At 37.5% G+C, this 23,416-nt stretch overlaps 1 protein-coding gene across 1 annotated transcript; it reads right to left on the reverse strand.

Annotated features, from left to right (window-relative positions):
- Nucleotides 1-1,172: 1,172 nt before the first annotated feature.
- On the reverse strand, nt 1,173-15,257 carry LOC119781470. Its single transcript, XM_038281951.1, has 11 exons — nt 15,168-15,257; nt 12,958-13,221; nt 12,571-12,864; nt 10,805-11,056; nt 10,421-10,735; nt 8,370-8,560; nt 5,167-5,318; nt 4,838-5,095; nt 3,385-3,538; nt 1,445-1,574; nt 1,173-1,319 (listed from the first exon to the last, which is right to left on the reverse strand). The coding sequence occupies exons 1-11, from the start codon at nt 15,247-15,249 to the stop codon at nt 1,195-1,197; spliced, it is 2,217 nt and encodes a 738-aa protein (XP_038137879.1). The 5' UTR covers nt 15,250-15,257; the 3' UTR covers nt 1,173-1,194.
- Between the last annotated feature and the right edge of the window lie 8,159 nt (nt 15,258-23,416).

Consider the following 23,416-nt stretch of genomic DNA (forward strand, 5'->3'; position numbering starts at 1 on the left):
ATCCTTTTAAAATCTAAATAAATGTTACACAAAACTGGTTCACCAGTAACCTCAAACATAGATTCATTTTATTTCCTTAATTTTTAAATTAAGGTTAAAACCATTCAAATTTAAAACCAGGACATTTGTCCAAGAAACCAGTTTGCTACAGCTATGCTGCCAGTTTGCAGCACCCAATGACTGCAGGGTTACCTGCAGTATTTCAGCAGGTAACAGGACTGAAAGTACAGGTTAAAAAGCAATGGTAAAGTACCGCCCTGTGGTGCTCCTGACTACTAGATTAAAAAGCCGTCTGCCTCGTCTACATGACAGTGTGTTTACTGAAGCAGGTGTATGATGGCTCATTAATGCCACAGCGATGAGCAAACTGCAGGAGGTCTTGTTTGCTTGCTGAGGTGAACTAACAGAAGTCTCTCCAGGACTTTCATGATGTGGGATGTCAGAGCAACAGGTCTATAGTCTTATTTGGCTCTGGACCAAGGCAGGAGGTCTTCCACATCACTGGAACTGCCTCCTGGGTCAGACTAAGGTTGAAGAGGTGCTGTAGAATCCCACAGAGCTGCTCTACACAGGCCCTCGGGACTCTGGAGCCGAGACCATCAGTCTCTTCAGAAGCATACGTTACATATAAACTAATATATTATTAGGTCTTTAGTACAGGGGCCAGGAAAGGTTCTACAGGACAACTAGCAAAAACAAACTGGGAAAATCAGGTTAACAGGCTTTTAATGCTACCGCGGCCCTTTGCAGTGTTTCTACCAGATTTGCACATTTGGAATTCATCACATATCTGGACTGTTCTGTAAATCCAGATTATACAATGAAGCATCAGAGTAAAGCAGAAAATCAGACATTTCAAAAACCATTTGTATTTTCCTTTAACTTCATATATCGACTTTTCCAATGTCTCATTTCTTCTAACATTTTTAAATGAACTTCAGGATTTTTCCGACTTGTCAGAGTGAAAACATGAACAGAATGACCATAAAATTCAGTCCCGTTCACCACTTAACGCTTTGAAAATAAACCAGCGTGGAAAATATCAGGACATCTTTCCTATTTATCTTTTCTTTCTGTGGTCTTCCTGTCCTCTAATTCTCAAACAGCGCTGATAATTATTTGTTTTGATCTGTGGTGGAGACGTTTCCATGGTTACATGAACACAAAAGAGCTTCTGAGGGGGTCTCAAAGTGTTTATTGCAGCCGTAGCTTCTCGTAATACACCATGACTGCTTTGATTGCGCTCAGAGAGAGGATAGAGATTCCCAAGAAGCTTATTGATGCAGCAATGATAACAACCGCGCTCATTTGTTCTCCCCCTGAAAGAGAAAGTTGTTATTTTACTCATGCAAAGATGTTTGTAGACATCAAAAACATTCATGCATTTATTGAACTAAAACCAGGTGCTTCTGCTGCAGCTTTTCTTTAATCTGAACAAACTCACGGCCAGACGGATGGATGGACTTCATCCTCATGTTGACTCTTAGTGGCCCAGCAGACACAACAGCAGCTTGGTTCTCCAGTCGGTCCGTTCCAACCGCTGACCTTTTTAGACGCTGCTGGCCGGCACAGCTCTGCATTAAAATACAGCTTTAATTATGCAAAATATTCAAGAAACTTCCAAATAATTTGTTTTATTTCACTGAAATTAAAAGAAAAAAAGCTTATGTTCTTTGACTCAAGAAGCAAAAACACAACAATTGAGAAATTTCAAATAAAAATAAAAAGTTTGATTGTGATATGGTTACCCCCCCTAAATGTTAGCTGCCATGTTAAGGATCAGATACTGAAAGATTGTTTAAATAAATAGGGAGAAGTTTTGCTTCAGCTGTACTTCTAGTTTTGGGCCATATAACCTGTATGAAGGAAAAATTGTTCCAAAGCTGCTTAGTTGTTCCTTCATACTGCTGCTCTGCTTTAAAATAATCTTAGTTAAATAACATGCTGCTGTCACTTTGCACATCTCTGATTTTCAAATATCCATTAATGCAAAAATGTCCATAGCTGTATATTGGTTATTTATTCCCTGGGTGTACAGTATTTATTTTGCTTACAGTATCAGTATTTGTTTATAGAAAAAAAATGGTCACACAAATAAGGACCTTGTATGAGAAAAATGTATGAGAATAACATAATAGTGAAAGTAAAAAATTTTTTTTTGCTGCTGTAAACACCAGAATTTCCACTTTGTGGGACAATAAACATATTTTCTATTCTATTGTATTATGTTATCAATACTATTCTTATCCAGAAATTAAACTTAAAATAAATAAACTTTTAAAAATAAATGGAATATAAAGAATAGAATCTGAGAAAGCAACTATTTTACCCCCCCCCCCCCCCCCCCTTTTCTGTTTTAGGTTGCAAGATTTTCAAAGGTTTATTTTTTTCCACTTATTTAGAAATTTCTCATTTTGAGATTGATTTTTAGAAAATGTCTTTAACTTCTGAAAGTTAAAGACAATGTGATCTGGAAAAAATATGAAGTTTACAATTTGTAAAAATCTGAAACATTTGAATAAAAAATATTTGTAAGAACACATTTTTAAATAACTAAAGTGTAAAAAAATAAATAAAAGCAGGAAAAAGTTGATAAAATATATATATAAAAAAAAGGACAAAATTTACTCTAAACCTTTTTTAATTAGGTCTTTCAAAGTTTAATTCTTTTTGAAATTTTGATTTAAGTGTTTATAACACTTTGCTTGCGAAACTAATGGAACAAATTCCCTCTATGGCTGTAATGCTAATAGTGAGGCAGACAGAATTGTCAATCCTGAGCTTCATCCTTTACTGTTTAAACACACCGGAGCTAGCATGTCCCAACTAGCCGCAGTTAGCCGATGGTTTTCCAACTTGCAACCCTAACAAGCTCTCCTCCTGTGTACTGATATTCACAGATCTGACGTCCAACTTTCAGGAATTAAAAAAAGGAATTAAAATTTTTAAACATATTGACTGGATTTCAGTACAAATTTTTTTCTACCATCATGTTTTCAATAACATAATTTAATGTTAGAGATTAGATTTATGTTTTTACTCATTCCAGGTCATGCAGGTTAGGATAAATGGCCCTGCCTTTATCTGTGGTTTATATAAACCCATCTTCATAAACACATCTTCATTTTTACTAAAATGCAAAGCATGTTTGTCTTTAACTGGCCTGGTGGCTAAGAAATTAAGTATTCATCTGCATTTAATTATGTTCCTATACCAGATTATACTGATTACATTCCATAGAGGTTTTAATACACGAGATAAAATCAAGGATGTAGAAAGATCAAAACGTATTTAGTAGGAGATGTTTCATTAGAAGAATAGACATTTTAAGAATCAAGTCTATAATCTAAGCTGGCAGGATTTGATGCTGTTGGAAGGTTTTACCTTCGTGCAGCCTTCAGTTTGCCCACAAATGTTGGTCAGACAGTGGAAGTAGAGCGGCAGGCCTTTGGGCATGTGGAACATCTGGATGGAAAACCTGCTGCTCTGCTGCAGGCCGTTAACAGAGAGCCACTGGAACGTGTCGTCAGTGGGACAACTGAAGAAAAACATACATCATACTTAAAAGCTGTGCCAACTAAAGGCATTTATATATTCAAAGGATTAGGAGATATTAAAAACCGGTGACTTTTGAGTCTAATGCAACCAACTAGTTGGTCTGTATAGAATGAAAACAGACTTTAAGCAGCCGTTCTGAGATTAACACTAGGATAAAGAACAGCAGACAGATTTGGGAGGGAATTGAGGGGAAATTTCAATTATGGTTAAATTTGAGCATCTCACGGAGCAGTTTTTAACAGTTGATGATAGAAAGAGTATCTGTAAGCCTTTAAGACTGTCAAGGCAAGGAGAGCATAAAGAGGCATCCAGAAAATGCAAGAAATCCATTCTAACTCAAGTTCGACTCTTGCAACCAAGGAGTCATTGTAAACATGCAAAGCTCTGTGGCTTAAAGAAAACCAAACTTGTTTCTGCAATAGAAAGAATCTAGTTGTGGGAAGGCTTTTACTTAACAGGGGCAGAGAGCTGGTTGATGGGGCTATAGAACTATACAGGGCAATCCTGTGAGAAAACGCTTCTTCAGCCTCCTGTGACCATCTTAAAGTTACTTTTAATGCAGGTTGACTCTTATAAAAAGGGACTAATACTCAAAGCATAGAAAAACACTGTTCAGATTTCCTAGCAGATCGGACTTTAAATCCATTTGCATAAAACAAGTGCAAGGTATTATGTTCTGTGGTACAAAAGCTGTAAACTGTTGAAATGTTTGCATTGTAGCAGAGAGTGAGGTCTGATTAAAATCCCCAGTTACTGCCACTAATGCAGTTGGCTGTAGTGTAGCTTGGTTACAGAAACTAATGTTTTAACTGCTCTCAGAAGCCGGTGTGGTTGATTCTTTGTGTTCAGAACAAAAATACTTTTCCATTTTTTTCCATCCAGACAGCATTTGAACACTTCCTGTTTTAACACTTTATTCTGAATAAATCCTGATGCAAATAAACCTGTCATGATGGGGTTATTTAATTCTCAGCCCATATAGTCGCTGTAATCAGAGTATATATATATTTTTAATGTGAACAAAATGAATGAAATCAAGGAATTTTGTGCATGAAAAATCAATGCATCAAAATCCCCCATTTTTATTGAATTTCTTTTTCCACTTTCTGCTTTAACCAAAGCAGTGAGATGTGTGGGTAAATGAACACCACAAAGAGCCAGGGCTCTACAAGTGGGAAGTTGGGGGTCTACAAATGAATTAATGACAGGTGTTCAGGCTGGATTTAGCCATTTCGAACCACTGATCATTATTGGCCCAAAAACTAGAGAGAGAAATTACCCATCTTCAAGAAAAGATGCCTGGACCGCATCCTGTGGGTCTGGGCTCTCTGTGGCCCAGCAAGACTCCGTCCGCAGCAAGACCTCTGAGGCAAACGACCTGTTGGCCTGAAGGGCGACCTGGAAGAACAAGGTGTCCTCATGTCCCAGCTCAACAGGCTCCATGTAAGCCTGGGTGTAGGAGGAATCCTTAAACAAGTGCATGCTCAATCCCAGCTGCACTGAGGAGTTAAACTCCACAAAGGACAGAGAGGACAGCCTGAAACCAAATAAAAAAAATTCAAACAAGATCACATTTTAAAATTGTTAACACTCATACCTTTCCCTTACCATTCCATATCAGCACCAACTTGAGCGTTTTGGAGATAATGTCGAGGGTAGATGCACTTCCAGACAACTTTGAGATCCCGCCGGCTGATCGTGTGCTCTTTAGTCAGACTGATGCTCAGGAAGTTCTGGAGAACGATGTGAGTTTTGTTCACCTGTAACACACATGGTTCCTTTTAAACTATAGAATCCTAATTGATTTTGCAGCTTTACTAAAAACACCTTTCATCAGTGGACAATTTGCATGAAGTTTAAGAAACATTCCTAACCACTAGAGGTGCTAGACCTGTAACTTGTAGGTTCAGTCCCGAGGTTCCCTGCCAACGCTGCAATGTGAAAAAATAAAGCCATCTCCCTTGGTGTGGAATTCATTTTGTTCCATTATTGCAAGCAGAGAACAACTTTTGCAAATGGCAATTTAAAGAGAATAAAATCCAGGAATAAAAAAAAAAAACTGCACTAAAGAAAAAAAGTATTGAGTAAACTTGCTTTTACCAATCAGATTTTATACTTTAAAATATCTAATTTTATTATGTTTAATTTTAAATAATCTTTATTTTTATTAAATTTAAATCAATATTTTTCATATTTTGTGTTTTCATTACTCTCTTAGATTGAGATTTACAATCTTATTTTTTTTTTGATTTGGCTGTTTTTCAGGTTGAGTTTCTCAAACTACAAGCTGTATATAACAAACATATGGGCTTGACTGATAGTATTTTCTGAGTCCATATAGACTGATAGAAATAAGTGTTCCGATTTCTCCAAAGGTAACCCGCCCCCACATATTTACATATTGGAAAAAGTGGCATTTGCAAAAATAAGTTCCTCTCAAAACCATTTTTTTCATTAGGTAGTTTTCCTGTCTTTGTTTTTCTTTTTTTTTTTTTATTTGTATTATTTTGATTGACAAAAGGTGCCCTTTGCTTGCAACCGTAATGGAACAAAATCAACTCCATACCATGGTGTCTTGGAACCTGATGGCAGACTAGTTTAGACCAGCAGATGTCTCCTCTCACAGGGACATGTGATCCTGCCCCCTCACTGTGCTTGGGGACAAAGAATCAAGTCAGACTCTTTTCTGTGAATCTCTCCTGAGGCTGACACCAGGGAGACACCATGATGGAATTCAAGGACCAGAATCTGCAGACCAGTCAGAGGCTAAGTCGACATTGTGGCCGATTTCCGAACCAGATTTCTGCAAAAACAGATTATTCTGCAACATTTCTCTCAGAGTTTAGAGGAAACCTTGAAATGCCAGAGACTATAGCAGTCGAGCAGGAAAGGACAGCTTCCCTGCTGCAGGCCTGACTTGCTAAGCTGCTGAATCCTAGAAACAACTTTTCCAAAATAGAGATCAGAGTTACAGGTGTGGCAAATTTAGGGAGAGTTTTCAGCTACAGCCTGAGTTTTTGAAGATTTTAACTGCTGGTCTTCCCCTGAAATAGGGAAGGTGTTAATTAAATCAAAACATAAAGAAACAAAGGGACAAAGCTTCAATGAAATGCAAGTGCTGCAATAACGCTGGTATTTTCTAATATATTTACAATGTCGAGTGTACATTGGGTGAAAATAGCTGCTCTGAAAGAAACTCCAGAAACAAAGAAGTTCAGCACAAGACGACTGTTCTGTCTTGAATAATTAGTCCCTTTTACAGTATCTCCTCTTTCCTCTTTTTCCTTTTCTGTTTTACTCACATTGCAGTTTCCATAAAATCTGTAATACTCCCTGCATGAATTATAATAAAGCTATTTAAATGTATTAATCAAGCGAAACACTATGGCGATAGCCGTACTGCTCCACTTGTGAAAGCAAAATCTGTTGGGCTCATTTTTGGCATTAAGACAATTATTCTTATTGCAAGACAGGACACTGTTTAAAAATCACTTTTTCCTCTCATCTGTGTCTCGTGAGAAAAACCTTCCTGTCTGCACACTGTCAATAAGGATGTTCTACCAATCAGCACCGAGCAGCCAGCTTCACAACCTGCCCCAGCTCCATAGACCCCATAAGAGACAGCCTCAGTGGAAGTGAAGGATTTTTGCATGTTATCCAATCAGGGTCATAGTCTCAGACCTCCATGGGTATTTTTTATAGACTGACCAGCTGGTTATTGCTGCTCTGGAGCAGAGGGGAGATCCTGTCCTAGAGTGGACTTAATAGCTGATTAATAGGCAACATTCCAGTTGCTCTATATTAGTTAAAAGCTACTTTGATCATATTACAAGCTCTTCAATATTATAAACTTTGTTCTCAAATATAAAACCTGGTCAATTGTTTATCGATTATGGTTTTCAACCATTTTTATCCCCTTTTTCTATGTGTACATAGCAGCTTAGTTTAGTAGCGTTCCACTAGTTAATCAAGTTTAGTCGAAATTTTTTTATTTATAATTTCACATGATAACAAATGTGCAGTGCTGAATAGTCGCTACAGAGACATGAAAGGGAAGAAAGGAAATTTAACAGTTTGCAAAATAATCCCTTCCATGTCATTGCCAGGTTACTAGTCATATTTATTTACATAAAAAAAAGAAATAAAATCACTGTTAGACCTAAACCTCAGAGTGTGTAATAAATGTGCAGCATGGCTGAGCTGTATTCAAGGGCCAAACCTTTAAAGGGTCTTGAATTCTTTCAAAAAGGGGCCCCACACCTTCTGAAAACTTATTTGAAGGCTGTAGTGAATGTCCAATTTTAGACAGGACATGATATCCCCCAGCCATTGAGCATGGATGGGAAGGAAAGCATCCTTCCACCTGAGCAGAAGCGCTCGTCGAGCCAGAAGGGAGAAAAGGGATAAAAAGCGTTTTCCCAAATTAAATTTTTCTCCCCTCCCATGACCCCGAACAGAGCTGTCAATGGGTTTGGGTCTAACTTTATGTTTAACACCCAAGAGAGTATATAAAAAAAACCTCTAGTTTAATCAAGTTTAACTGAAATGTTTGACTTTGAGCTGAATGATTTTAGTTAAACTCATTTTTTGGAATGAAAGTTATTCCATATGTGTGCAGAGTTACCCATTTGCCCACGATTTGAGCTAAAGTCTTAATTTCATTTACTGTTCTCACACACAGCCAGTTGAACTTCGGTTCACAGAACAACATGACAGTCTGGATATTTAATAAATAACCCCCCCCCCCCCCCGGGGTGGACATTTAATTTTAACAGAAGCTTGCATTTCCAGCTCTGAAATCCACCGCTCACCTGTTTCTCTATTCCACACTCGAGTGGGTTTCGTGAGGTTTTGAAGTAGTACAGGATGTCCGTTTCATTCACAGGACATCGGCCGTCGTTCAGTTTCACCTCAAACTTTCCCCCAAAAAGAGAAGCCAGGTAGGCCTTTGCTATTCCACCCGTCATCACCTTATCCAGACACTGGCTGAAAAGCCCTTTATCTGTTTAAAAATCAAGAGATGAGATTTATTTTTCTGCAGAGATCCATTTCATTTCAGAGCAGGTTCAATTAGAAACACTAATGATTGGCGCAGTATTGATATGTAAAAGTAAACAGCTTTGATCAATGATAAAGCAGCATCACTGTGATTCCCAGACGATCAGGGTTATAAACTGGAGGCTCTACCACCATGGCATATAAAGCAAGGAGGAGCATGAAACTGATCAGCAGTGAAGCTCCAATTAAAAGCTGCAGCAAAGAATCATATTCTACTCACACTTCTAAAATATTTTATAGCAACATTAGCATAAACCTTTAAAATTAGAAAAAGGCCAACAGTTAAGGGTTACCTTGGTTTCTAGCTTTCCTAATTTGAACAAATCAAGTGCATCAGAGAAAAAGAGGATTTGTCAAATAAAAGAAACCGAGTTCTCATTTATAAAACACTTCATACAACTAATCTAATTTATGAATCAAATAAAGCAGTTTTCCTTTATAGATCGCAGCTAACGTTACTTCTGTGTTCCGATTATGTAAATTCAAACTAGAGACTGACATTTTTTTCGGAATCCCACGGGTCACGGGATTCCCGTGGGATGGGAGTCAGTATTAGTAACGATCACGTGATTGGGACGGTACAGGATTAAACATTAACGGGAGCAGACGGGAGCGGGAGCAAAACAATAATAACAAAAAAAAAAACTCGGATAGATGCCAAAAAATAAAATCAAATAGAAAGAAAAAAAAATCTAGTACTGGCGCCATTTTGTAGTTTTTTTCCTTAAAGCCTACACTATAATGAGTCAAAAAAAACTACACGACCCAAAAACCAACAGTGCTTCCGCTCTGAGTTTTTCACCAATGCTCAAAAACAACAACGGAGGGACCAACACTACTAACTACTACAGTTAGAAACAGGAACTTAACTGACCCTTCAGAGAAATTCAGATTCAATGTATTGGCAGAAATCTTATTGAAGACAACGAGAATGGGAGTGGTGCAGGAGCGGGAGTCATTCTGAATGGGAGCGGGACGGGAGTTGGAGTAATTTCACCAGGAGTGTCACGGGACAGGAGTGAAAATCCACTTCCGTGTCAGTTTCTAATTCAAACCCGCTGATGAGTTCTGTACCTTTGCAGACCGGATGTGAGGCTGCAGGCAGGTCCAGTAAAGAGCCGACGTCATAGTAACCGTCTGCACAAACGCAGGAGTACGAGCCCAGCTGGTTGATGCATACAGAATGAGGCGGGCAGATGGGTTTCTGGGAAGCACACGAGTCTGGAGCCCAAACACAAAGAGAGCATTATAAACGGCGTGACTCAGGACTTGTTCTCAAACATCCGACCGAAACGAGCCGCTCACCGTCCACGTAAATGACCCCGTTCCTCACACTGATCTCAGGCCTATTGAGTGAACGGATGTGGGCGAGCTGATCGTCGACCGGCAAGGCAACGTCTTCTTGGGAGTTGGAGGCGTCGAAGGACTTAAACAGCAGCACCGTCTTTCCTTGCTCGTCCGCTGGTTTCAAGGAATCCAGCTCAATGTGGGCCGGCTGATCGAAGTCCTTCAGCAGTTCCTCCAACTAAAGGAGGCCAGCACTCAATTACAGCAGAATTATTTCACCTGATTATTGCAGTTTTGAAGAGTTCCTGACCTTAGCTTTAAGAATCTGCACCATTTCCTCTCTGGATTCTAAAGAATCATCCTGTAGATTATCTGTCGGAGACCAGGGAACCACCACCCTCAGACCGATGCTGTCAAAATCGGACTGCAGCTCTGCAGAGGCCCCCCCAACATCCACATAAAGGCAGGATTTACTTCCCAGAAAACATTGACAGAGTTAGTGATAGCTCATACTGACCATTGGTCTGAAGGGGTACAACACCCCTCACGTCGACGCCAGAAGTCAGATTGGCTCCTTTGAAATACAAACGAGAAGGTTCTGACTCCCACAGACCGTGGCACTCCTCCCACACGTCCAGGATGTAGGGTTTCCCCGCCTCCAGCCCTGGAAGAGGCAGCTCTGAGTCGGAAACCCTGCTGCTCTCCACGGCAGAGCCGCTCTCCAGGGAGAGCTGGTAAAGGTAAACCACATCCTGCTGTCCGGAGATGCTGGGCGCCCACAGGGCCGTAGAATCACTGGAGCGGTACCTGAGCTCAGACACCCCCCCAGGTCCTGAACACAGATAACCCCCATTTATAAGAAGCAGGAATTAGAGAAATGAAGACGTCAGGTGCGAGTTACCTGTGCGCGCCACGACTGTTCCAACACTCATGAGGACGTTGTCGCCGCACACCGCCGCCACCTTGGCTTGGTACGTCTGGCATGGCAGCAGCCCTGCCACGGTGTGTGTGGTCAGAAGAGTGGTGTCCTGCAGCGCCCCCTGATGGTAAACCCTAAACATGGAGATGGAGGAGGTGTTCCTCACCTCCCAGCTCAGGGTGTAGTTTCTGGAGCCAGTCGAGGTCTGACGCAACCAATAAATCCTGGAGAAGTCTGGCAAGAAAGCAGCAAACTGGTTAGATTTTAACAAAGACTTTAAAACATTTATCCTCCCAAACACACATAAAAAAAGGCTAATTTCTGTTGGAAATCAATGACATTTTAACCATTAAAAAGATTAAAAGCAGGTTAGTTAAACATATGCAAGGTTATTTCATGGGTACATCTTTTTATATGAATTCACAGATTCTATGTTGCTTATTAAAGGAGCAATTTTTATGTGATCACAATTACATAAAATATCATTTCCACATGGATATAGTGTATTTTAACATGTATAAAGATCATCAGTAGAGATTAAACAATATCGGTATCATTTTGTAGTTGTTTAAAAGTTACTGTAGGAACTATAAAGGTCAGCTTCACTCCCAAGGATCCCATTTCTAAACCTTCAGCTTTGAAAACTCAAAATAAAACTTTCCTTTTCAAAAACTGCTGTTAAAAAAAAAAAAAAAAAGTCAACATTTACCTTTGTTAAACAATAGGATTATGTCAGCTTTTTTTCCTTTTAGAAAGAAGGCTGATGAAGTTTGTAATAAAATAAAATACCGGATCAAATTAATAAATGACATCTTTAATAAACTTGTAAGTGGTAAGACGGCGACAATATAGCAATCAAAGAAATGATTAAAACTATTTAATTTTTCCTTATTACTATTTTGGCTACACTAGATTCTTCCTGACTAAATTCTTACTTAAAGAACTACGGCAGCCGCTTAAAGACAGTTTGGACTTAGTCAGCTCCAAGTTTGGGTCAGTTGTCATAGTAACCAAGTCAACTTTATGAAAAACATATACTAGACTCGGGCCACTACAAAGTTTGACCGTAACGAATTAATACTTGGTAGTGTAACTATATAGAAAATGAAAGGAGAGCTTTTTCCTTTAATTCATTCTTTACTCTGAATATCAGAGGGGCTAGTATGGAGTGAATTTTGTTCCATTATTGTTCCCTCTGATTTTAATGTGTCTGGGGAAATGCTGAAGCCCCTGAAGTTCACCAAGGACCACTGTGAACATCAGAGGTTAACACACCAATATAAACCGCATTATTAAACACATGATCATAGTAAGCTACATGAGTTATTAAAGAACATTAAAGCAGCACTTTCCATTTGAAATTTCTATGTAAAAAAACGTGAACTTTGCAACTATAATAGAACAAAGCTTACCCCATAACTTGAGTTATTGAAAAGGAACAGGAGCAACAAAACTGGATTAAAAAGTTGAATCAGTTACATTGTCTGCATTTCCTTTAAATATTTGGAGCTTTTTTGTCTCAAACTAAAGGTGGTAAAAGCAAATGAAGAGCAGTATTACAAAGAAAAGAATATATATAAGTAGGTCTAATAATTTTGGGACTAGAAATTTTTTTTTATAAAAAGCTCCAGTTTTTACTGATAAACTTCGAAAACCTCAACGATGCTTCCATGAGCAGAAATGCCCAAAGTAGCAGCATCATAAACCCTGAAACCATGGATTTTAAGGTGGACGAAGAGCAAACCTACCAGAGTTTCCTTCGTTCTCCACCATCCTGCTGTAGCGGGACTCCAACCCTGCCTGGCAGACAGTCTGCAGGCCAAACCTGAGCCTGACGCAGGGCTGCAGCTCAGACATGGTGAACGTGAAGCTGTCATCCGTCAGCCACAGCTCCGCCTCCTCAGTGACATGGTCCGTACCGTTAAGGTAGAAGATGGTGAGGAAGAAGGACGAGTACTTCAGGTTTTCAGGGCAGTCCCACGCCAACGATATGCTGCTGCTGTTCCATGACGTCACATCAAAATACTTCGGAACATCTGGGTCTACTCGGGGGGGGGGGGGGGGGGGGGGGGGGGGGATTATAAGATCATCTAATGTATGACTTCTACACAGAAATAAAGTCTAGGTGTTTATACCTGTAATAGTAGAGAGGCATGTGAAGGAGTGAGAGTTTGAAATCTCCACACAGACCATGTAGCTGTTGCATGGGTCTAAGGCGGTGAAGCGGTACTGGTTCTTAGAGGTGATGTCCTCCATGTAGGGATGATAGGATCCGATCTCATTGTGGAAAAGGGTCACATTGTGAGGATGGCGAACGGTTGGACTGTGCACCATCCAGGACACCAGTAACATGAAAGGACTCCTGGACTCCAGCTTGATGGGGAAACGAGTCGTGTGACCTCAGAGAAGAGAAACAAGTCATCCAATAGTTTAATTAGAATGGATGGAGGAAAATAAACTCATCCAGTTCAAAGCTAATGACATCCATCATCGCTACGACCAAACAACATATTTGGAGGGAGATTTTATGTAAAATTGGAAAAGAATTTTAAATAAAAATGAAAGACTTGAGAAACAGATCTGCATATAGCAAACCCTTAACATGCTGGTGGAGATTTTCAGTCTTCCAGGTCATAGCTATTCTAGCAAAGTTAAAAAAACTTATACCACTTCTCTTCTAGGAAGCTTTCTCAATTCAAAATGTCTGCAGTAGCATTGAGTTCCAGGCTTATAGAGTAGCCCAAACAAAAAACTTTTTATGGCTTAGAAAACAAGCAAATTAAACTGTAAAAACAGGTCCACCCCTTAGTAATGGGGAGTGGTTAAAATCGACCTTAACGACTCCTCGTTACTAAGGGTTGGACCTGTTTTTTTCTGTTCAATTTGCATGTTTTCTAAGCCATAAGGCTTTTGTTTGGGCCACTCTATAGACTTGGACTCAATTTTATCCCTTCAGGGAAATTCTGGTTCCAGTAGCTTATATTAGCGATGGATTCAGCAACACCGATGATTGGGTGCAGCGTCGAGCCCATAGAGCAACACTGCATTGGTGTGTATATATTTTCAGCAAAGTCATGTGACGGATATTGGAGTTGCTTTCAACAGACTAAACTGTGTTTAAAAACATGATGCATCTGCTAAAAACTAAATGTCATCTTTTGCAGTTTATCATTAAATTATGAAGAATTTTGGAGCAACCTAAAAGCAATGGGAACGTTTCAGCCGTGGCGTTTTCATTTTAATTTTCTCGCGTCATACTTTTCCTCCCACTTATCACTCAACTAATCTAAAATAAAGTTAATTTCAAATTGACTCTTAGTTTATTTAATGTTTTTTCTGTACTTATTGTTTAAAAAAAATATGCTTTAAACTTCTAGTCAACAAGCATCATTCACATTTTCCCCTAACTTTTCCTGTTATAATATATTAACATTATTTATTGGCTGCATCTAAAAATATCAAATATATTCTAAATTTAAACAGATATGAAATAATACAATATAACCTTCAATAATTTAAATTATATCATTGTACTAGGTGATCAAATCAATTCAGTTTAATCTGTAAAATAACCTGCCATGTCCAGCAGGTGTCAGTATTCTGTGAGACATAACAGTATCAATAGTTTGGCAATGGGTGGAAACGCTTCGAGATGCCTTATTAACCACCAGCTTATATAGAGTAAAAAGAGTTAAAGCAAGATGCCATTAAAGATAAAAATAAAATAGACAATATAAATAGAGTGTATATAGCAAAAAAGAGCATAAAAAAAGCCTGGAACTCAAACGCTACTCCAGACATTTTGAATTAAAAAAAATCTTCCTGGATGGGAAGCGAAACATCTTCAAACTTGGAAAACAAAGTCCCTCAACATGACTTTTCCACTAGATGTCATCGTATGGTCATTCGTTAAAGCAGGTGAATAATTAAACCAAATGTAATTTATATTATTTTAAATACTACAGTAAAGATACCATTAAATTATAAAAGGCACAATATAATGCCCTGATATTTAAAAATTATATTAATTATATTTTAGAAACAAATGCATTTTATAAATGAATAATTATGTATTTTATTGGGTCGCTGGATTGCGGCTCTAATTTTTTTAGGGTAAAAGGGTGAAAAGTTTGGGAACCTCTGTCTTAAAGCCTTCAACAGTTACTGTTTTCTTCCTAATCTTCCTTTTTACTTCTTATTACCTTAAAGGGGAAAATAGAAATATCCAGTTGAGGCTGATTTGCAAGGCGACATATAAACTTTATTTTTAGGGAATTCTAGCTTCAGAGATGATGATTAATTAAATCCTAAAGCCAATCTCCCAAACCTGAAAAGTTCATCATACCAACAGCAAGGAAGAAGTTCTCCTCCTGGTGCAGAAACATTGCTCCACTTTCACATGCAAACACCTCAGAGGGATCAAGCATCTCCAGAAGGCCCTGGAACAAAACAGTGGAGAAATTCTTTATATAGACATGTTTATTTGGAGCTAAAAGAAGCAATTTCATATCAGCAATACCTTTGTTGCCTTTGTTGGCTTCTCCTCAGGTTTGTGCCTGCCTTTGATTTTGATCACCTTCGTGCCTTAGGGTGAGAGAGAAAAGGTCCTAACAGGGTCAAATACAGGTGCTGGTCATAAAATTAGAATATCATGAAAAAGTAGATTGATTTCAGTAATTCCATTTAAAAAGTGAAACTTGTATATTATATTCATACATTACATACAAACTCATATATTTCAGATGTTTATTTTGTTTAATTTTGATGATTACAAATGACAACAAATGAAAATCTCAAATTCATCATATCAGAAAATTAGAATATTGTGAAAAGGTTCAAAATTGATGGCCCCTGGTGCCACACTCTAATCAGCTAATTAACTCAAAACACCTGCAAAAGCCTTTAAATGGTCTTTCAGTCTAGTTCTATAGGCTACACAATCATGGGGAAGACTGCTGACTTGACAGTTGTCCAAAAGACGACCATCGACACCTTGCACAAGGAGGGCAAGACACAAAAGGTCATCGCTAAAGAGGCTGGCTGTTCACAGAGCTCAGTGTCCAAGCACATTAATAGAGAGGCGAAGGGAAGGAAAAGATGTGGTCGAAAAAAGTGTACAAGCAAGAGAGATAACCGCACCCTGGAGAGGATTGTGAAACAAAACCCCTTCAAAAATGTGGGGGAGATTCACAAAGAGTGGACTGCAGCTGGAGTGAGTGCTTCAAGAACCACCACACACAGACGTATGAAAGACATGGGTTTCTGCTGTCGCATTCCTTGTGTCAAGCCACTCTTGAACCACAGACAGCGTCAGAAGCGTCTTGCCTGGGCTAAAGAGAAACAGGACTGGACTGCTGGTGAGTGGTCCAAAGTCATGTTCTCTGATGAAAGTAAATTTTGCATTTCCTTTGGAAATCAAGGTCCCAGAGTCTGGAGGAAAAGAAGAGAGGCACTTCATCCACGTTGCTTGAAGTCCAGTGTAAAGTTTCCACAGTCAGTGATGGTTTGGGGTGCCATGTCATCTGCTGGTGTTGGTCCATTGTGTTTTCTGAGGTCCAGGGTCAACGCAGCCACATACCAGGAAGTTTTAGAGCACTTCATGCTTCCTGCAGCTGACCAACTTTTTGGAGATGCAGATTTCATTTTCCAACAGGACTTGGCACCTGCACACAGTGCCAAAGCTACCAGTACCTGGTTGAAGGACCATGGTATCCCTGTTCTTAATTGGCCAGCAAACTCTCCTGACCTTAACCCCATAGAAAATCTATGGGGTATTGTGAAGAAGAAGATGCAATACACCAGACCCAACAATTCAGAAGAGCTAAAAGCCACTATTAGAGCAACCTGGGCTATCATAACACCTGAGCAGTGCCACAGACTGATCGACTCCATGCCACGCCGCATTGCTGCAGTAATACAGGCCAAAGGAGGCCCAACTAAATACTGAGTGCTGTACATGCTCATACTTTTCATGTTCATACTTTTCAGTTGGCCAACATTTCTATAAATCCTTTGTTTTTATTGGTCTTCAGTAATATTCTAATTTTCTGATATGATGAATTTGAAATTTTCATTTGTTGTCATTTGTAATCATCAAAATTAAACAAAATAAACATCTGAAATATATGAGTTTGTATGTAATGTATGAATATAATATACAAGTTTCACTTTTTAAATGGAATTACTGAAATCAATCTACTTTTTCATGATATTCTAATTTTATGACCAGCCCCTGTAGGTTGATAAACATGCTCATGTACTCTGGTTCCTTACGTGGGCTGATTGTTATGGTCCATGTCTGGGTAAAGTCCCCAAACTGCAGAGCAACCTTGTTTTCTACAACCGGAGACACCGTCACAGAGGTCACCCGCCCCACCTTTACGATGTCGTTCAAAGATGTGCCGTTGAGCTGCAAGTTTCCATACTCCCTGGGAAAAAAAAAAAAAAAAAAAAAAACCACACACCAAACCAGTCTTTATATAAACAAATGCTTTCAACTCAAAACTGACATTTTAATGTTGAGTTTCTTTAAAACTAATGTTCTATGGATTGAATTTTCTTCCATTATTTTTTTTGTTGAAGATAAAAAAAATGCAACCTGGAAAGAGAACTAAAAAGAACTTTTTAATCAAAGTTTTCACAGTAAACTGCCATTTTCTAAGACTTTGTTAAAGCCCAATTATTATTATTATTATCTATTCAAATTCTATTTTTTTTATTATTTATTTATTAATTTATTTTTACAGATTTTAGATTTTCCCCAATTTCTGTTTTTTAGATAGAGTTCTACAATCTTTTCCCTTCCATCTTGACCCGCACATTGATCAATAACAACGTCTCTAAGGTCCATATAGATAAAAATGCATCTTCCATCCAGAGACAAGCCCCGTCCCAAAAAGCAAAGAGAACGAGATCAAGAAAGTGTCATTTGAAAAGGAGGCAAACTGAAAAACAGAAATTTGAAGAAAAAAAAAATTAAAATGTTACATCTTTTAAAAAACACATTTGAAAAAAACTCCACTGCCAAAAAAAATAGTTAAAATACAAATTTAGATTAAAAAAGAAAATCTGAAAAACATTTTTAAAGAACAAATGTGATAAAAAGAAAGTTACCTTTTTACAAAAATAGCTTCACTTTTGGATTTTTCTGTCAAATTTAAATGTACAAATGTGTTTTTTTTCTTCCATTTTTTTCTTTTAACAATAAGAAACATTGTCTTCGAAGTACAAAGAATTTAAGATGTTCTTGATATCTTTAATTGTCAAATGAATTTTCCAAGCACCATGATGTCAGGATAAAGCTTTAGTTTTTAACAAGGACTTAATTGACATTCATACGAAAAAGTTTGGGCACCCCTATTAATCTTAATTTCATTTCTAAATATTTGGGTGTTTGCAACAGCCATTTCAGTTTGTCATACAATAACTGATTGACAGTAATATTTCAGTATTGAATTGAGGTTTATTGGACTAACAGAAAATGTGCTGTATGCATTAAGACAAAATTGACCGGTGCAAAATTATGGGCACCTCAGCAAAAAGACAATATTTAGTAGATTCTCCTTTTGCAAAAACAACAGCATCTAGTCGCTTCTTGTAGCTTTTAATGAGTTCCTGGATCCTGGATGAAGGGATTTTTGACCATTCTTTGCAAAACAAATCCAGTTCAGTTATGCGTTATGGTCGCCGAACATGGACAGCCTGCTTCAAATCATCCCACAGATTTTCAATGATATTCAGGTCTGGAGACTGGGATGGCCATTCCACAACATTGGAATTGCTCCTCTGCATGAATGCCTGAGTAGATTTGGAGCGGTGTTTTGGATCATTGTCTTGCTTACATATCCATCCCCAGGGTACCTTCAACTTCGTAACTTTAACATTATTCATAAGAATCTGCCGATATTGACTGGAATCCATGCCACCCTCAACTTTAACAAGATTCCCAGTGCCAGCATTTGCGACGCAGCCCCACAGCATGATGGAACCTCCACCAATTTTTACAGTGGGTTTCATCAGTTCTCAGGACCTTATTCCAAAATAAAGCTGGCTTGTCAAAATGTGCTTCTGCATATCTCAAGCGATTCTGTTTGTGGCGTGCTTGCAGAAAAGGCTTCTGTGGCATAACTCTCCCATACAGCTTCTCCTGGTGCAGAGTGCGCTGAGTGGTTGAACGATGCACAGTGATACCATCTGCAGCAAGATGATGCTGCAGGCCTTTGGAGGTGGTCTCTGGATTGTCCTTGAGGATTCCCACCATTTGTCTACTTTCCCTTGAATATGTTTCTTGGCCTGCCACTTCTGGGCTTAACATAAACTGTCCCTGTGGTCCGCCATTTCCTTATTGTTCCTCACAGTGGAAACTGACAGTTTAAATCTCAGACAACTTTTTGTATCCTTCCCCTGAACGAATATGTTGAGCAATCTTTGTTTTCAGATCATTTGAGAGTTGTTTCCAGGTGCCCATGATGAATCTTCAGGGGAGATTCAAACAGGAGAACAACTTGCAACTAGCCACCTTAAATACATTTTCTCATGATTGGATACACCTGGCTATGAAGTTCAAATCTTAATGAAGTTAAACCAATTTTGTGTTTCAGTAAGTCAGTGAAAAGTAGTTAAGGGTATTCAAATCAATAAAATGATACCCAAACTTTTGCACCCATCAAATTCTGTTTTAATTCATATTGCACATTTTCTGTTTGTCCAATAAACTTCAATATTACTGTGCCCATCAGTTATTAGATATATCAAACTGAAATAGCTGTTGCAAACACCCGACTATTTAGAAATAAAATAGGGGTGCCCAAACTTTTTCATAGGACTATAACTGACTTCTGTTGAACATTTTAAAGTAGAGCTAAACAATGGAGTCGCCGCCCCCTAGGGGCGGCCAAGTGTACTTGCAGGTTAGGTGGGTAATCAAACAAATGACCCATTTTGAGTGGAAACTAAAAAAAGCTGAATTGAACAATATGATAAAATAAATGATAATTTACACAAATGATAAATGATCCCTTTAAAAACAGTGATTTAAATGAAAATATTAAAATGATGTTATTAAAGTGTAAAATGTATGTATTTTGAGAGGCCCACTCACTTTAAACTAAATATAGTTTCAAAAGTTTCAAAAAAAAACACCTCACATTAAGTAGTTAGCTGCAATATCTACAAATTCTGTATATTTTTTTCTATTAAATTTACATATTCTTGGTAAATTACTAAACAAAGACCATTTAAAAACTATACATTTGAGCACTGTTCTTATGGATCATCCCTGCCCTCTAATCCTGCCTAACTTCACAGAATGAGATCGTTTTAAACAACAAAAAGAACAAAAAAAGCCCAAATTGAATGGATTAGTCTGAAAAGATTCATCGAAGTGATTTTGTAAATCGTATTTCTGCTTACATTTTGAAATCATGTCATTCATTTGTATCATTTGTAGATATTTCTACTTTGATAGTTTTTGAAAACTGAACCAAACTTCACCTGGAGTTTTTATGGAAAAGGATTAGGGCCACTGAAAAAACTAAAAAAAGTTAACAGATTTTTTCATTTTATTTTAGTTTAATATGGGAAAAGTCAGAATTCTGACCTTAATCTCAGAAGTCAGACTCTTCACCGGGTCCCCGATGATGCTATTTCATTAATGAAAGAGCAGAAGGTAAGGATTAAAACAAGAGAGCTACAGTTTAGTTTCTAAAACAGACATGGCTACGGCTTGATGCTAAGTGCTAAGTTGATGCTATTCAATCAGAATTCTGACTTTTTTCCCCATATTAAACTGAAATAAAATTTAAAAATCAGTTAAATATATTTTTTTTTTTCCTTCATTCTCAGTGGCCCTAATCCTTTTCCGTACGTAACAGTTTACAAAGTGGATACATTTTCTCAGTTACATTTACAGTAAAAAAAAAAAAAAAAAAAGAATTATAATAATAATAATAATAAAAAAAAATAGTTTTAGGAGAAGTTTTACTGTACTTTTAACTTTTACTTGAGATAAAAAAAAGTATATATAAGTCTTGAGTAAATTTCTGGCTGCTCCATCCATTGTGTGCAACTTACATTAATGGAAACAAGCTTGTTTTAAACAAATATGCACTGTTTAGAGAGACACTTTCTTTTCTTGTACTTAAAGCTTAATGGTTAAATGTTATTTTCCATCTGCTGTGTCATTTGTAGGATAAGTGAAAATACATTAAACATTATACTTTAAAAAAAATCATAATCTTACAAACTATAGATTTTAATAGATTTATTAATACATAGAGTGCTCATTCTACCTTAATTTTGCATTGTGTAGTTGATGTATGTTATGTGTATTGGTTGCTCAATATTTGAAACACCAGAATTTGTAATTCACCTGTTTTGTTCTGTTTTACACCATTTTGTAAAATATTAAATCAGTTATCAAAAAAAAAAGAAAAAAAAAAGCACACGCCATCAATAATAAAAGACACCTACTGACCCATTCAAAGCGCCCGCCGTGTCCAGCCAACATATTGAGAAAAACATGTCGTAGCATCTCCCTGGTTTTAAACACATGAAAGAAAACATTCACAGAGTTAGCCAGTTAATTTCTACTGAACCAGAACCTGTAGGCACATACTCACCAAACGAATGAGGCACCAGTATAAAAAATACAAAGGAGTATTCTAATGAGTTCCTAAAAACATTAAATATGTTAGATTAATAAGGTGGTGTGCAATTTAAAAGCACTTAAAAAAAAAAATTGACTTACATTTTGTTTGTCTTCCAGTAAAGTATAGTGTGTTTACCAAACTGGGAAGCTTGCATGGACTGATAGGCTGTTAATAAGAGGCAGGTGTGCACAGCTCTGCCTCACCTGACGTCATTACCAAGCTTATAGAAAAAGGAGGAATAAAACTTGGACTTTGATTTTATTTTGTCATTTTGTACACATGAGTCTAAAAAAAGAAAATTCACCTTCACAAAATTTTCAAATTAAAAAAAAAAAACCATTTTACGTAAAATTTAGCTGTCTAATTGCAGTGGGGAAGAAACTGCACTGCAAAAACAATCTAGAAATAAGTAAAAATGTCTTAAATTAAGTGTATTTACCCTGAATTTGAGCAGGTAAATAAAATGATCTGCCAATGGAATGAGTATTTTTACTCTTAAAATAAGATAATTAGATAATGTGCACCTGAAATAAGACAATGCACTTGTTTTTTCTCTTATTCTAAATGTAAATTGTCTTGTTCCATTGGCAAAGTGTCCCACTTACCTCCTCAATCGGTCTCCGCCAAGTGACGTCAATTGTTTACCTCGGGCGCGGTACACTACGCCTTTTCCACCTAAAATGGCGTCTTAGCAACAAATGTCACGTGACTAGCGGAAACCGATTTTCCTAAATCCACCTGTTTTCAGGCTTATGTTAACTGTAATGACTTATCTTGGACAGGCTGCTATGTAAACGGGCCTTTAGTCCTTCGTTTAGCTATGCTGCGGTTGTTTACACTACGCCTTTTCCACCTAAAACGGCGTCTTAGCAACAAATGTCACGTGACTGGGGGAGACCGATACAAGAACAAATGCACTTAGTTTAAGAAAAAATGACTTTGTGTGTTTTGGAATCTGCTGGACCTGCATCGGATGAATGCATCGGAATAAATCATTTAATTTGAATTAAACTGATCATGTATTAGAAGTGTTTTATAATAGATTATGGCATTAAACTAAAGTAGAGGTATTTTTGTGCTATATAGATAGAGTAGTCAAAAATTATACTCAAGTAAGGGTAGTACTACTTTGACACATATTTGGTGGAGTAAAGGTTAAAAGTAGGCAGTCATACATGTTTCTAGTGAGTGTAAATAAAGAGCAAAAAAAACAACTAATTCAGAATTTAAAAATTTGGTATTTTAAAGAGCAAAGTACAAAATATAATCACAAATTACAGTAAGAAGAAAAGATTTTTTATTTTCAACTTCAAATAAATTAAACAATTTTTTACAGCTGTTAATTTAACATGATAATCTGCGTACACATATTGTAGGAGCCTATAATTTTCTGTTAATTAACAAAGTTTTTTCTTTTTTGTGCATTGTCTAGCTACGTTTATTTACTTTATTGTTTGATATCTGTTATGAGATTATGTTTTTCTGGTTATTTAGTCATGATCATTTGTTTTTGGTTAGTTATGATTAATTTGGGTGAATTATTTTTTATAAATAGGCAGTCAATGGTAGGACCAGCATGCATCTGGGCGGCCGTAAGGTTTTTAGCAGTGCAATAGAAGCAGGGAGGAAATGTTTGTCATTTTCTGTTTGCTTGCCTGAGGAGAAAATAAACTGAGAAAACTAAAGGAGTTTACCTGGAACATTTTTTCTTTTGCCTGCGTAAAATTAGTCCATGGTGCATCTGTGGCCTTTGTGGTTTTCCACTTTTTTTTGTGTGTGTCATCAGAGCTTGGCCACTCTCAGCAAACCTTGCCTATACTGTAAACATTTAACATTTTATATTAAAACTTTATATAAAGTTTACACGGGGTAATTATAGTCAATCATGGAATCAGAAATCAGTGTCTGCTCTAGTTCAGCCTAAAAGTTGCTATAAAGTTGAGGT

The sequence above is a fragment of the Cyprinodon tularosa genome, unplaced genomic scaffold, assembly GCF_016077235.1.
Source record: "Cyprinodon tularosa strain WSP-4 unplaced genomic scaffold, ASM1607723v1 ctg177, whole genome shotgun sequence".
Classification (NCBI taxonomy): domain Eukaryota; kingdom Metazoa; phylum Chordata; class Actinopteri; order Cyprinodontiformes; family Cyprinodontidae; genus Cyprinodon; species Cyprinodon tularosa.

What these genes read in the sequence shown, in the direction of transcription:
- LOC119781470 (XM_038281951.1), bottom strand. Translation starts at nt 15,249, where the DNA reads ATGCTTGATCCCTCTGAGGTGTTTGCATGTGAAAGTGGAGCAATGTTT. An exon ending in TGTACCCCTTCAGACCAATG is followed by an intron (nt 8,561 to 10,420) that starts GTCAGTATGAGC and finishes ATTTTTAAACAG; the next exon opens with ATAAAGGGCTTTTCAGCCAG. An exon ending in GTTGGTGCTGATATGGAATG is followed by an intron (nt 5,096 to 5,166) that starts GTAAGGGAAAGG and finishes ATTTGGTTTCAG; the next exon opens with GCTGTCCTCTCTGTCCTTTG.